This window comes from Ostrinia nubilalis, chromosome 16 (genome assembly GCF_963855985.1).
Source record: "Ostrinia nubilalis chromosome 16, ilOstNubi1.1, whole genome shotgun sequence".
Lineage (NCBI taxonomy): Eukaryota > Metazoa > Arthropoda > Insecta > Lepidoptera > Crambidae > Ostrinia > Ostrinia nubilalis.
This window is the reverse complement of record NC_087103.1, coordinates 6761788-6778546: the sequence shown is the minus strand read 5'-3', so window position 1 is coordinate 6778546 and position 16759 is coordinate 6761788. Positions and strand designations below refer to the sequence as shown.

Below are 16759 nucleotides of genomic sequence, written 5' to 3'. Positions count from 1 at the left end.
GGTAATCATGGCAGCAATACAAAAAGTTGAAAAAAAAATTTATCCGTATTGCTATGATACAGGTCGGCTAAATTTGTTGACATTTTGAAAAATGCGCACAGGCTATATGCTACGCGCAAAATGTCTGAAAACAAACTTTTTCGTAATACAATTATAAAATCTATGTACATTTTCACTATCAGACGTATTGCTATAATACCGACTGTCTTTTTTTTTGACACAGCAGAAATGGCCTCCCACGCAGTTGCTACACTTTCGACCGTTACTACACATCTAGTCGGGTTCAGAATCATACAATCTAACGATTTTATAGGGTTTTTGCCGTATTACTATGAGACATGGTTTTGGTCGTGGGCTCTCGTACTACTATGGAGAGGGCTATGCTTGGTGTTTCTTTGCGAGATCGAATCAGAAATGAGGAAATCCGTAAACGAACTAAAGTCGCTGACATAGCCCGACGGATTAGCAAGCTGAAGTGGCAATGGGCAGGGCACATAGTACGCAGAACTGACGGCCGATGGGGCAGCAAGGTTCTGGAATGGAGGCCGCCTACCGGAAAATGCAGCGTGGGACGTCCACCTACAAGGTGGACCGATGACATCGTAAAGGTAGCAGGGAAGCGCTGGACGCAAGCCGCTACCAATCGATCAACGTGGAAAGCATTAGGGGAGGCCTATGTTCAGCAGTGGACGTCCTATGGCTGAAATGATGATGATGATAAACGGTGTCGCATTTAACTAAGAGTTATCATGTAATTATCGCTAAGTTACCTATGGTAATTTTCAGCCACAGACAGCAAGATAAGAATTTGATTATTCTCTGATAGAGTTCCAAAAGTAATAATAATATGTTAAAATCTACTCGTAGATTTATCGTAGACTGCTCTCGTAACCTAAATACAACAATACTACGCCTCATTCTTTACAAAAAAAGGCAACAACATTTATCCATGCTAGTGTAACTTATGAATGTTAATCAGTGATATAGTCAAAATTATATTGTAGCCAGTTAAAGTTAAAAACCAAAACTCATGTCTTCATCGCAACATATTTTGTACAAATAAAAACTGGGTTAACCCGTATTCGCAATATTGCCGCGACACTGTGCATCGTATCGAAATTGCTCAGTAAAACGTAAGTGAACTTACGGCAAGTGAAGTGAATCGGAGCAATCTACGGAATGAGTCAACCCTTCAGTGCAATTTGGGCACTATTCACTCGCGGTCCCATCGGAAACCGCATAAAAGGTCTCCGTGAATAGTGTTCAGCTAAAAGGCCTAAAGGTTGGCTTTACGGCTTTTTTCGTATCTCAAAATATGCCTATCATGCTTTATATCTTAATCCCATTGTGTTGTGGTAACGAGCTTTGTTAAAACATTTCAATGGATTGAAATTATTCTATGTAATACGAAGCTTCTTTTTGTGGATAAAAGAAACAAATCACCCACGAGTAATTTTGATTGACTTGCTAATAACTACTAGAATTACGTTATAGAAAACATTCTCTTACGTAAAAGATTACAAGACATAAAACTTTATGGATACTCTATTATGTAATTCATTACTTACATTGTTGCTGTATGACTACTTACAGTACTTATCTATGTAATAGCTTCTACTTTCGAAGTATGACTCATTTTAGTCTTTATTACATGTCTTATTAAGTTGAACTGTGGCATTTTAACACAAGTAAAATGACAAAAGTACTATAGGTATTTTTATCAACATTTACAATGACTAATTTAGTAAAACAGTCAAGGTAATTTAATAGAAAAAGTTATAGTTAGTGTTTTATTGATGCTAATAAAATAGTTCATTAGTTTATAGTGTGCTTGTGTAATCATGTTGTTGGCAGTTCATAAATGTCCATTCGTTTGTAAAACGCTCGGCATGTTTTAAGGCGGTTATCACACTGCGCCGCGCTCCGCCGCGGAGCGCGGGGCGACAGATTTAATTATTGTATGCAAGTACCTCAGTTTGTATAGAAAACACGCGCGGCACTTCACACTGACAACGCGTCCGCGCGTGTTAGAATATATATATCTACATACCTGATTTATATTAATATTCCATGGTAAATATGTATAATTGGTACACTTTTTAACTTGTTAAACACTACACACACAAAACATTGCACAGCCGCCATATTAAGTGACATTAAAATTTAGATTTATATAATTCGTAAATTAGAATTTATTGTAAGGTTTCTGGTTTCTTAATAATTCAGAATTTAATTTAGATCTCTGAATCTAAATAAGAAAAGTATTAAAATCCTGTTTATGATATATTGTAAAATGAGAAACTCTAACTTCCGCTTCCGAATAAAAATAGTTATAAAATCCTGTGCTCTGATTGGTTGACTGTTCTGATTGGTCGTTTTAAGCCGACCAATCGGAGTTGAGTAAAAAGAAGGAGAATGTGGGTATAAATAGATGGAATTTCTCATTGAGAGGCAGTCTGAACGGATCTTTGAGGTGATGCTGATTGCTGACCAAAGTTAAGTATACATTGTTTATTGGTACTATTATTATGCTTGTTGTGTAATTGTATTGTATTATTGTGATATTGTATTAACACCTGGCTATGTGGCTGCGCCAGGCCTATTATATTGACACCTGGCCAATTGATGGTGACATTCCACGGGGTCGGGTCGGTAGTTTGATGACCAGTATAAAGAAGGACAATGCTTATAGTTGCCGGTTATGTTATGGTACAAAACCTAAGTCGTACCTAACCTAAACCTAACTCTTAACCTAACCTAAAGTCTTAACGTAACCTAACTAAGAACTTGTGTTCTGTGTATTTGATTATAAATACTGGTTATACAAAATACCGTCAAAATGTTAATAATAAATAAGACGTAATTACTGCTAGATTACTCATTTTTTATATTAGTTATAACTGGTTGGAAAAGAGGCTGACAAAGGTGACTGAGTTTCTTCCGCCACTTCTTCTCAGCACCAGCCCAAGTTGTCCCGAAGTGGTGGTAGGGCAAGCTATATTTGGGACGTGTATAAGTGCCCTGGAAAAGGGCTTTATACTGAATAAACCATTTGAATTTATAATTGGATTTTTAATTTGAAACTTGCTTATTTATTAAACTACAGTATTAAAGTCCTATATATTTCCACGATATAATACGATATGATAGGAATATAACGTAAAGTATTTTATGCTAGATTTTGCTTAATTTTATTCTCCTTTTTGTGGTAACTTTATTAATTAAAGAATCTGCTTTAATACATTAATATTTCCCAATTTACAAATGACTAATGCCCAAAAATCTAACACGCGCGTGATTTTTTATATGAAAATCACGCGCTCCGCGGCGGAGCGCGGCGCAGTGAATATTCAACGTATTTTCGTCGTTTCAGCCAAATGACGTCCACTGCTGGACAAAGGCCTCCCCCAAGGTTTTCCACAATGAACGGTCCTGCGCTGCCCGCATCCAGGTTCTTCACGCGACCTTTACACCAGATCGTCGGTCCACCTAGTAGGAGGCCTGCCCACGCTACGTCTTCCAGCCCGTGGTCGCCACTCGAGAACTTTCCTGCCCCAACGTATTTTACTTTGAGGTTAAACCTTAAAATCACAAATAATGAAACTTTATTTTACCGATTTTTGCTTTTAAAATGTTGCTCTGCTGCCTTTTACACGACTTTTTTTCAATAACGCTTTTCGTATGAATTTTGTGCTTGAGGCGGGCTATTAACAGTTAATTTGACGGCCCAATGGCGCAGTCGTCCATTGTTTAACTTCAGTCACAATTATTTTCACGTTTATTTTGGTGAACACGCACTCTTTTGTTTTGATTAGTACCGCCACGTGCGGCAAGACATGGAACTAATTTGTTGAATTTTGAATACGCGTTCGAATTTCAAAATAAAAAAATAAACATGAAATCTTGCTGTCTTTAACTCGACACTGGGAAGAGGCATAGCATAGCATACCTAGCCAACCTAGCCATAAAAAAATCTAGCTGTCGGCTTCTTGGCGGGAATCTAAAGCGTCATGTTAGCGGTTTTGTTTTATTTCCTCAAATTCGTGTGTGGGCGACTATTAATGTGTAACAATGGTGGATTATTAACCATTGAGTGTTCGTGAACGTGCATGGGTGTGGGCAAGTGAAGCAAAACAGTGCATCGTGATTCTTCTGGTTCTCTCAAGTTGTCCATAGGAGGTTTCAGTAAAGCACCACAACTTTACTGAGACTCAAAGGGTGGGAAGGGGTATCATCTATCATCCTTCATTATATCATTACTTGATTTCATTTTGTAACTCGTATCACTTATATTATACTTGAAAATGGCACAAATCAAGTTGACCTCGACGTGTATTGCCAACATCATCAAAAAAGAAGAAGAATCTAGCTGTCAGTTTTTTTTTTGGTTCCATTTTCAAATAAATTATTTTTGTGTTAGGGAAATTAAACCAATGGTGCAAGTATCTACACTATGCGGGACATTGACCGAGTCGGAGCGTGAGTACGCACTCCGAAGTATGGACGACCCACGGAGTAACTAACTAAAGTCACTAAAGTGCGTGTTTACAGTATTATACGTCTCGGTCAATTTCCCGCATAGTGTATGCGGCATAACATTACTGGCCTTCGGATTTTAAATAAAGGCCAAGTCCAAAGAATTACAATTACCCTGGTGCTATCGTACTATTACGAATATAATAACTTGCTTTGAGTTAGGTTTGCAAAACATAAAAATAGACCATTAAAATAGCAAATTGTGTGAATAGAGAAAGAAAAATGCTTGCTATTTTATTACAATAGATCGAGATTTCATTCAAGCAGTCCAGTCAATATCGACACAATTAAGGGTAAACATGGCACACGTCTGCATGTATCTACGATTTTTTATATGTTTTTAAGTTCCTTGAGAGAAAAGTTGGCATTCAAGTTTGCAACTCTAAAAAAACCGCGGCACATGTTTTCAGATTTTACACTGAAAAAAAATTAACAATTGAACAGCAAAATACACAAATAGGGGAATCAGAAGCAATTGTAGAACATCGTGACTGTGTAGTCACGAGACACACAAAACATTTCGTAACGTTCTTGTTACACGTCCATTACAGGCTCACAGGAAGCCTCTGAAAGTGGTCGTGACGGATACGAGATGTTGAGCGATACGCTTTCCCGTAGGAGGTAGCGAATCATCAATGTATGACATAATGGCTTCCATTCCTACCGGAAGTGATCCCACAGGAGCTTCCGAGAAAATGCTGCGGAATCCACAAGTTCGGGTGTATAAGCTTACACTACACGTGCTGTACGAGATCAATTGGCTTAATAATGTATATGTATATATTGTGTGTGGTTTAACAATTAGAATTGACGCCTCAATTTAGTAATATTGAAAAATGATGATGCCTATGCGTAAAATTCGGATAAAGCTAAAATAATTTTCAAATTGAATTTTCTTTTACCATAACCGGTGTTTTTATATGTAGTTTGACAGACGTTTAACGTTTGTTACAGTTAAAGTAATATGGTACAACCCAGCCTAAAAGTACAGACTTTTTGTTGACCATCAATGACAATCGGACTGCTTCAGTATGAATATTCCAAGTTTCGATTTGGTATCAGCCCATTCCTCGTACAAATTAATGAGAATCCGGCCAACAAAAAGTCTGCAATCTACAGGGACTCTAATAGGCATTAGATTTGGAAGTATACTTATAGCAAATCCATGTTGCGCCCTACCCGGTGTCGGTTGGGAGCTCGATTCTTGAGATTGTTGACAAGTATGTCTACCTCGGACAAACGATCCAGCTAGGTAGGTCCAATTTCGAGAAGGAGGTCAATCGTCGAATCCAACTCGGCTGGGCAGCGTTCGGGAAACTACGCAACATCTTTTCGTCCAAAATACCCCAGTGCCTGAAGACGAAAGTCTACAACCAATGTGTGTTACCTGTGATGACTTATGGCTCGGAAACGTGGCCCCTTACTATAGGCCTTATACAGAAGCTCAAAGTTGCACAGCGTGCTATGGAGAGGGCTATGCTCGGTGTTTCTTTACGAGATCGAATCAGAAATGAGGAGATCCGTAAACGAACTAAAGTCGCTGACATAGCCCGACGGATCAGCAAGCTGAAGTGGCAGTGGGCTGGGCACATAGTACGCAGAACTGACGGCCGATGGGGCAGCAAGGTTCTGGAATGGAGGCCACGTACCGGAAAACGCAGCGTGGGACGTCCACCCACAAGGTGGACCGATGACCTGATAAAGGTAGCGGGAAGGCGCTGGATGCAGGCCGCTACCAACCGTGCGATGTGGAAGTCATTGGGGGAGGCCTATGTTCAGCAGTGGACGTCCTGTGGCTGAAATGATGATGATGATTATAGCAAATTATCTCTCCACGGGATTGCGCAAATGCGGGTGGGTGAAGAAAATTCATCGCCCCTAAGCAGACGCCGAATCTCTTCAGTCTGCCTGCGACCATGACTCATGCTACCGAGTTGAAACGTCGGGAGGGTAAATATCTTAATTACCGCTATAGTTTTTGTTGCAAAATCCCGGGGAGTGATAATTTTGTAGTAAAAAATGCAACATAACAGTTTAAAATATACTTACAGCTCTGTCAGCAAGGTTTCTGACTCTGCAGTGTAGATACGCGGGCTGGCCGACGGCGGCGGTGGCTTCGCGCTTCGTGCTGTTGTCGAAGTATGGCTGCCCCAGCGGCTCCCAGCCCCCGCCGCCGGCTGATACACCTGCAAGCGATAATGCACCTTAGAACATTGTGGATGTCAACACACGTAGAGGCGATTTTGCCGAAAAGGCGGGCGGATTTTTGGAAGGGAATTCCCGTAGCAAGCAATGAGTAAATTAGAACATTGTGGAGGTCAAGAAATACATATAAAGGTGGTTTTGCTGTAAAAAAAGAGCGGATTTTCAGAAGGGAATTCCCGGAGCATGCAATATACACCTTAGAACATTGTGGAGGTCAAGAGATATAGAGGCGATTTTGCTGAAAAAAGAGCAGATTCTCGGAAGGCAATTCCTATTACAAGCAATATACAATTTAAAACATTGTGAAGTTCAAGACTCAGAGGCGATTTTGCTGAAAAAGCGGATGGATTTTTAAAAGGGAATCCCAGTCGAAAGAAAAGGAGGTAGGGGAGTGTTTGGAAGGGAATTCCCGTGAGTGTAAAGTTAGCCTTCCATCTGGTTATAGCTACTTGAATTCGTAATGGACTACGGAGACAGGGCATGGCAATGTAACGGTATAAAAGTGGCCATAATTTTACTTTGTATCTTATTTTATAAATATATTCATCATCAACTCTACGTGGACGTACATGGCTACCAGAGATAGATGAGCCTATTAGGTTATTTATTAAGTCTATTTTTAAAACAACTTATACATATTATCAGTCGTATTTCAAAACTCATCCAACTTTAATATTATTTATTATACAGTGTGAGTCACGATAAAGTGTACATATGAATTAAGGTAAAACTAGACCTATTTTTATCGACAAAAAAAGAGGTCAAAAATTTTTTGAGATTTTTTTTAATTTTTTATAGATTTTTTTTTCTTTCAATTACTTCATGCAAAGAAAAAGTAATAACTTTTAAACTAAGAGGTATATCCTGATAAAATAAAAGCAGTAATAATGCTAAATAACAGGCAAGACTAAAAAAATACATTAAATACCCAGAAAATGCCAACAAATAATAAAAAATGCTTAAAAATTCGTATTTTTTTGGTTATTTGTTAAATTTTTCAAAAAAATGTCCCTATAGCAGGTGGTTTTTAATACTTTTTATTATTCTCTGTCGTATTACTTTTGTAAAACAAAAAATTGCATGTCTCTATCCCTATCACAACATTTGCTATGATCGTTTGAACAAAGGCCTGCCACCACATTATTCTCCGCTACAGGTAGAGACAATTTTAATTTTAACTAAAATGCTTATTTTACTTCGAAATCTCTTGTTTTTATTTGAAACTAGCGGCCGCCCGCGACTTCGTACGCGTGGATCCCGTTTTACCCCCTTCATCTATCTTACGCGGTTTAGATTTTTTCATACCAATGTTTTTTCCCACTAACTCCCGTTCCCGTGGGAATTTTGCAATATCCTGTTGTAACTAAGCTTTGAGTTTACTAAGGTACCTGCATGCCAAATTTCAAGCGTCTAACTTAAGCAGTTTAGATTTTTCATACAAAAGGATTTTCCCGCTAATTCCCGTGCCCGTGGGAATTCCTAAGTATCCTATAACCTGCCCAGGAGTACGAAGAATAATTGTACCAAGTTTCGTTAAAATCCGTCAAGTAGTTTTTGTTTCTATAAGGAACATACAGACAGACAGACATACAGACAAAAATTTTACTGATTGCATTTTTGGCATCAGTATCGATCACTAATCTGATAGTTATTTTGAAAATTTATTTCATGTACAGAATTGACCTCTCTACAGATTTATTATAAGTATAGATCTAACTTGTATTTATCAAAATTACAAATCTAGAGCCACTTTCACTTTCGTTGTTAACGAAGCATTGAATGGCGCGCCCGGAGAGTCTTAGTTCAAACGATCATTGCAAACGTTGTGATAGGGATAGAGACATGCGATTTTTGGTTTTACAAAAGTGATACGATAGAGAATAATAAAAAGTAATAAAAACCACCTGTTATAGGGGCATTTTTTGGAGAAATTTATGAATTAACCAAAAAAATACGAATTTTTATGCAGATTTTTTTCAAAAAGTATAATTTTTTATTGTTTGTTGGCATTTTCTGGGTATTTTATGTATTTTTTAGTTTCGCCTGTTATTTAGCATTATTACTGCTTTTATTTTATCAGGATATACCTCTTAGTTTAAAAGTTATTACTTTTTCTTTGCATGAAGTAATGAGGATCATTTCGATTTTTAGCTGTGAATGCAGATTTATAGGGCTAAGAAATCCTTAATATACAGTCCAAAAATTTTTGTTCTACGACAAAAATTGACGAAGTTATGGCCAAATTACTAAAAAAGTTCACTGACCGCCCGGCGCGGGAACGATGACGTCACTATATCCGATCCGAACGCTGCCGGCGTACTGCGTGGATAGAAAATATTTTTTTCTAGCCAAACTATCAGTTTTAGAGAAAAACTTGTAATGACATTTATTCATCAGAATAAAGTAAGCTATCGATAGGTAATTTTTAAAAATAGAAATTGTGAAAAATATCGCAAAAAATCCATATGCTCATACATACGATTCAATGGAACGCGGAGACGCGATTGGGGTCTGCGCGGTGGTATATTTGACGATTTATTCAAATAAAGTGTTCATAAGTGTTGTTAGTCATATCTTCTTCCAAGTAAAATATAAAAATGTATAGTATTAATTTATTTACTTCTAACAATAAGGTATAGCTGAGGCAGATACACTCTGCCTAGGCTACAAGCAAGACATTGCTATGAAGATCATTTCGATGTACACGCAATACCTACCTGTTATTTATTTTTTCTGAGTTTAACCTACGTAACTACCTACCTATCTATTCGCCGTTCCCATGGGCGGGCCAGCTGCTGCAGGAAAGGACAGCTGCTGCTCCCTCCTGGAAATTATTTAATCTTAGCCTAGAAGCTGGGTATGACTCCCCAGGTCATAAACTGGGCATGACTTCCCCCTCGGCCAGAAGTTGGGTATGATTTACCCCCCCTTCCAGGCCAGAAACTGGGTATTACTTGACCCCCCCCCCCCCTCCCCCAGGCCAGAAAGCTGGGTAAGGCTAGCCCCTCCCCCTAGGCCAGAACCAGAAACTGGTTATGACTTGATCCCCCCCTCCCCTCAGGCCAAAAGCTGGGTAAGGCTAGCCCCTCCCCCCAGTCCATAAGCATAAGCTAGGTATGACTCCCCCTCGGCCAGAAGCTGGGTATGACTTAATCCCCCCCCCCCCAGGCCAGAAACTGGGTATGACTTGCCTCTCCCCCCCCCCCCCCCCCTAGGCCAGAAACTGGTTATTAGCACTCATATTATGTATTATTATGTTCAATACAAACAATCATAAAGTTACTCTCACCCCAACCGCGTCTCCGCATTCCATCGAAACCTATGAAAATGTGGTCTTTGGACATAGCGATACTTATTTTTCACAATTTTTATTTTTAAAAATTACTGGTCGATGCGTTACTTTATTTTGATGTATAAATGTTATTAAAAGTTTTTTTCTAAAACTGATAGTTTAGCTGGAAAAAAATATTTTCCATCCCAATAGTACGCCGGCTGCGCTCGATTCGGATATAATGACGTCACGCGGCCCTGCGTACGTTGACTTTTAGCGGCAAAAACGGCCTATGTTTATAACTTAATATCTTCGTAAGTAATGGTCCGATTTGGATAATTCAAAAAGATATATCTTTCTTATGTCTTAAAGATTAACGTAGATACTAGTTTTATTGCATTTTCTACAACAGTACTGATCCTCATCGAAAGAAAAAAAATCTATTTTTTTTTTTTAATCTCAAAAAAAATTTGACCTGTTTTTTGTCGATAAAAATAGGTCTAGTTTTACCTTAATTCATATGTACACTTTAACGTGACTCACACTGTATAGGACATTATTAGACTTGTACGATGCGTCTTAGGCCAAGCTACCTCCAGTGTCAGTGTGACGTGCTTTTTTGGGACACCCTGTATTTGCACATTGGTGATATTTTTAATTTTGCAACCAAAATGCTACTCGTATTTACCTACTTGAATACGAAGCAAGTCGGGAAAAACGAACGAGTAATATTACGGTCGAATCCTTGAATTATAAATTGCAAATTATCCTGGAGATTGCGTACCCTGAACCAAATATCATCTTGCGGAATTTTGGGGTCGGTGACTGGCATTTATAAATACTACATCAAAAGAGAAGGGAGCCTTTTTAACCAACTTTACAGAGGAGGTTGTCGACCGTCGACAAAACATGTTTTAGAAATAGAAAAACGTTTATACAGCATTACAAAACCTAAATTTAATACTCGACCCGACTGCATTTTGTCCGTAAATAGACGATTTTCTATTAAAGATAAGTTTTCACTCTTTCCAATATCAAGTTTTTTACAGGTTGGTTACCGATGCATGTTGTTGAATAATGAAAACATCGTAAATGAAATTTTTACGTTGCGTTATAACTTGCTCTTACTTTAATTGAGAACTACTTACCTACTCGTATTTTTCTGTTATCTGTTTAATAATAAAATATGCAATTGCAGTATTTCAGCAATAAAAGTCTGAATACGAGTAGTATTATTCCATACATTTGATATAATAAACTTACAATACAATATTGGTGTAACGTAATTCAGGCATGCATTTTCCACATAGCGCGCGATTATTGTCAATTCCTAATTCAATGCTTTGGATTGTTCAATCAAATACCTTTATGAATATTATGTTAGCTTGATTACACAATAGTTAATGAATTTAGCACAATAAGGACGATTAAAATAATGATGAATAAATATTTATTCTGAATTATAAAGATTTATTTAACCAGGGATAATATGAAAAGAGTTATGATTTTGAAAAATGATATATCTGTTTAAGTTTAATAGGATTGTCGTCTATATTCACGCATACAAATTACATCAGCTTACGGAAATTTGATTGCATAAAAATTACTTTAATTACGAAGATGTAGACCATAACATTTCAAATACTATTCACAATGATGAAAACTTTTAGCTGTAGAAAGAAAAATATTAATTAAGACATAATTGCAGGAATAAGGAGGTCAAACATAGAAGAAAAAACATAACTATAGCATATGATATCGATACGTGCACACTACCGGTAAATTTAGAACGAAAGAGTACGTTTAACAATTAATGCTTTTACACAGTCAATGCTTGTACGACTTTTAAGGGAATGGACATAACATGTTCCCTAATACTAGTGCGTCACCCCATAATTACGTAGAGTTGAAAATGTAATTTTCAGTCTAAACTACTGACCAGACGGCAAGAGAAAAAAGCCACATTAAAGATGTATATTGTCTATCTTCTTCCAATAAATTTAAGTAGGGTAAAGTACCCAATTATCGGCACCTTAAGGTTCACTGTCCACTTAAATCGTGAAAACTGTGTTTAAGAAGTCCAGAAAATCAATTAGGTTGGTTAATAAACACGTCCTCCGTCTAGGATGACCTCTAATGATGTGGTCAGAGATTAAACCCAACATGTGCCTTTATATACAGTCAAAAGCACATCAAACTATACATTTTTGTTGGAAAATAACTCTTAATGTAACTACATAAGATGTTACAGTGTCTGGCTTGGTGTGCCGTCTGTACCACTTTAAACGTATTCATATTTCATTTATATTGCCAGAGTATATTGCCATCTGTGTTAATTAGTACTTGACGGTAAGTTAGGATCTATCAACAGTACTAAGTACCAATTTACTACAACGACCTGTGTGCTGCTGGTGAATTACATACAGTCTAATTAGACAGCCAATCATCGAATATGCTTGATTTTATGAAGTGGAGTCCGAGAGCTTAATTCTGGTAATAGTGAAAACACAAGAAGGCGGAGTTGCAGCATCTTACTTTTTTCATTTACTTTATAATGCATAAAAAAACTTTAACAAAGGTAAAAAATCTGTCAAACTCCAAACAAAATGCACCGATTATTGTTATAGTTACGGTTAGAGTAAGTTGGTGCAACTCAGCCTTAGGGGTGCAAGCAGAGTACAGACAAAAAAACATTTTGGTTTTGTTTTATATCCTAATTTGATTTTTCAGTCTTCAAAAATTTAAAAGGGTGCCTGAATTTAGAACATTTATGGTGTCTTGAATAAATCAACAGCGTCTCATCATCATCATCATTATCATCATCTCAGCCATAGGACGTCCACTGCTGAACATAGGCCTCCCCCAATGCTTTCAATTTTCAACAGCGTCTACGTGCCACTTATTTTCGCACGATGATATCTCCTGTCACATTCAAGATTCTTGCCTTAAAGAAAACATTTTTTACAGAAATAATACTGTAACAGAATTAACCTTTCTTTGGAATTAGGTAAAGCGTACATCCATCGCGTTTTCCTCACGCATGCCTATCCCCAACACGCCGTTGATCAATCAAGTTATACGGACCGCATCTTTTGTTTATTCATAAAATATTATTTTTCGCCGAAAGCCAATTTTTGAGTACACGTTGCCTTCCCGAGCGCGGCCGAGCGAGGACGATGCTATCCGAATCCGCTTCCATCAGCCTGATCCCCGCCAACGATAAAAACGTGCTTTGTTTTGCGTCACGTCCAGTTATTTTTTATTTCCCCCTTTTTTGAACATTAACCGAGATATTTTGTAAATATTTCATTATGTAGTCAGCCTATTGAAAAGGAAATTTCTGTTGTTGTTGAGATAAAAGGGTTTCATTTGTTGGAACGCGAAACCGAATTGCGTTTAAGTCATGACTGTTTTCTTTATTGTTCATCTAAAATCAAACAATGTGCTTTGGCGAATATTGCGCTTCATTGTGCTGTTAACGGGTTTGTGATACGTTTATAACTTTGTAATACCTTAAACATTGAATGGGTTTCATTTCGTTTCGCCGATTTCATTACGATAGCGGTTTCATATTTCAATCATTTGTAACAATGCATGAAAACACGTAGACACGTAGTCATCAAGTAGGTAGGTACACCATTTTAATCGAAGTTAAAATTTTAGCAATATTTTGTAGTTTCTTAATTGATTGATAAAGTCAAATTGATCTTTTGTAAACTTTAAAGCACCAGCCGTATTCAATTTGAATTCCTAGTGGTCAACCAGTATGTATGTATAGAGTTCAGGCGCTCTGGGGTGAAGGATTTTACAACTGAAAATGTATAATTTTCTTTTAAATGAAAACGTTAGTGAATTATTAATAAGTTATATGACGTACTTTACTATTTACTTATTCGAATTCTTTTTTTAGGGCGTATTTTTAGTCTAGTCAGCTAACGCCCGTTTCCTATATTCAATCCTTGTCCAAATCCGGATTACAACTGTCAAATTGAATTCAGTTTTAGATTATATTTCCAAAATGTTCGATGCATTTAAACTTTAATATTGTTTAAAAGTCTTATAAACAATATAAAAATGTAAAAACATCAAAAACCGCAGATATTTTGGCCAAAATCATATTAAAATTTGACAGTTGACAATCCAAATCCGTCCAATTTGGATTAGGATTGAATATAGAAATCCAGCATAAGTTTAGCAGCCTTAAATACCAGCTTAGTAAGTAAACCATAGCAACACTATCACACCTAAAAACACGTGTAAATGGAAAATGTTTTAAAAAGATCGCAACTTTTCTGCGTGACCTGTATCGAAATAAAATTAACAACATGATGCGGAATCGTAGTAAACGGTGTTTTATTTCTCTCCATTTTACATGACGCAAAAAATTGGGCCGTTTTGTGATTTAAACTTTTACGAAGGCACGGTATTAATGGAAGGACATATTCATTATGCCCTGGAAATACGAAATGATCAATTTAAAACGAATAAAAAAATATACAGTTGCTTTTAACGACCGTGCAGTGTGTGTCTATTACCTGGAATTGAGACTGTATTGATTACTGGAGTCTGGAGGACACGGGAACCTTTTATTTTTTATCAAACGTTAATTCAATATCCTCTGGAGTGTTTAAAAAATATTTTTAGAAGCCCCTTAACTAAAAATATTTTTAAATACACTTGTTTTACGTTCAATACCTATCGGAGGCTACTACGTAACTCGCAAAATCCTCATCTTATACAAGAAAGCGATTTAAACCAGATGGAAGGGAAAAATATCGTTTCCTTATATTTTTTGTATGGCGACAAAAAGAATAAATATGTATCTAACAATTTGTTACAAACTTGAATCGAGGCACAGAGAATCGAACCTTTGCAAAAAGAAATTCAATATTACAGAATAAAGCTAAGCATAAACTTACAAAGGCGTTATAAGAAACTTTGACGAAATATTATAACTTAGGAAACTCACCGAACAATATGAAAAAGCAACTCAGCTCCGCCGCCCACATTGTGTGTGTGTCCAATCACATAGTGCAAACACAACACTTCACACACACACTGACACAGTTCAGAACTGGCCCAATAGGTCCCACGGTCGCATTCTTATTGTCTTCAGTTACAGTCAGTCGCGAGTACCTGAAACACAAAAGTGTTTGTTGAGTTACGAACCAGGTTAAAGTGTGGTATTGGTTTCAGTGGAATATATTTTGATCGATAGTATAGAATTCACCTAATACTTATTAAACAAAAATCGTAGATTTTTATATTTTCCGATTGGAGGAACAAATGTAATAAATAAAATAAAATGTCGTAAAAAAGAAAACCTAAAAATACACACTTATTTCAAATTTGATTTGGTTTCATCATTTTAATATAAATCAATCTTCGTTTCGGATTCTTATGACTTCCCACTTCTATTAGTTTCAATTATGGTACTAAATATAGAGCTGTTATATCAAATTATTATGATCAAGTTTTGAGAGAATTTCCTTAGTGCGATGAACCTGTTTTATTATAACATTATCAGTCCCCAGGTATTTTCGTTAGTGAGAAACTCCAAAATAATTGTTGGAAATATTTTGTTGTCTCCTAAACATTAATTTATTTCATCTTCAGGTAAGGTCTCATAAATCATCTCGTTAATGGGAAATCCGAAGCATTCAGGGTAAAGGTGGGCTCTGACGTGCCGGCAATTTTATATTTATTCCGATGTTCTTTATAAATAGGCTTTTCCAATTTTGCGATGATTAATGTTGATATAACTAACAATTACATCTGTAGCTAAAATTAATTTAAGACATCAAAATTTTGCTTCATCAAAATACAATAGGTACGGTTGGGTAGTAGTAGTACCTTGAGGGTAGATTCGACCAAACAAGAGTAAATACTAACCTCAGAATAAATCGTCATTTTGACATATTTCCCATACTGAAACTGTCAATGTGCCAGTTATACCAGTAGTTATTCTCGGATAAAAGTTTGGTCGAATTGGGCCTAAGTTACATTACTACTTTAGGCTTTACATAACAGTTTTATGTAACTTTTACCTAGGTACCTACTCAGTTAAATTTACAGTTCCGAATGAAATCAAAACTGCGCGAAACTTGGAACGTTTGTTACTTCAAAACTTTATATCTAGATCACTTCTTACACATTTCTTATCAACTTTAAAAATATGTGAGCATCGCAATAAAAATTTCATTAAATACAGCGAAAATGTTAGACAAATATCAACTGTAGGATCAAGGATGGGACAAGATAAAATATTCCAATGCCGTTCACATCCCGGCCCATATCTCGGGAAAAAAGAGAAAGGTCTAACAGGGGAAACATTGTTAACATCGTTTGCAATATTTCTGTAATGCAAATGTCTTGTCCTTCAGTAAGGAACGGGAGTATCACGTTGGGGCCGTAACGTACCCGGGAAAAAGATATCTATAGGTTGCACAAAGAAAACTGAGGCGAACACGTACTCACACTGATGTAATATTTGAATATAGAACACTAACAACACAAATTAACACAATACACATTCAAGTTTAAATATCGAATGCATTATAGCCAACGTGCGTATGATTCTACGCGCGTAGGATTCGCGACGAATTCGCCCGTCTGGACAAGGCCAAACGGTTAAAAAGTCTGCAAGGGAACAGAAAGCACTTGTCAGTCCGACTACGCCAGATGTCAGCGCAGACAGCGTATACAGATACAAATCTTTGCTTGTGTTGATGGCCTCAACTCTCGTTA

General features: G+C 36.9%; 1 protein-coding gene across 1 annotated transcript in view; it reads right to left on the bottom strand.

The window, feature by feature from the left end:
* LOC135079528 (protein sidekick-1-like) overlaps nucleotides 1-16759 on the bottom strand; it is a 44232-nt gene that overhangs the window by 14966 nt on the left and 12507 nt on the right. The window contains exons 2-3 of the mRNA XM_063974181.1: nucleotides 14982-15148; nucleotides 6586-6722 (exon numbers count right to left, since the gene is read on the bottom strand). Coding sequence (XP_063830251.1) covers nucleotides 6586-6722; nucleotides 14982-15021 — 177 coding nt within the window. The 5' untranslated portion in view covers nucleotides 15022-15148. The remainder of the gene's footprint in view (nucleotides 1-6585; nucleotides 6723-14981; nucleotides 15149-16759) is intronic.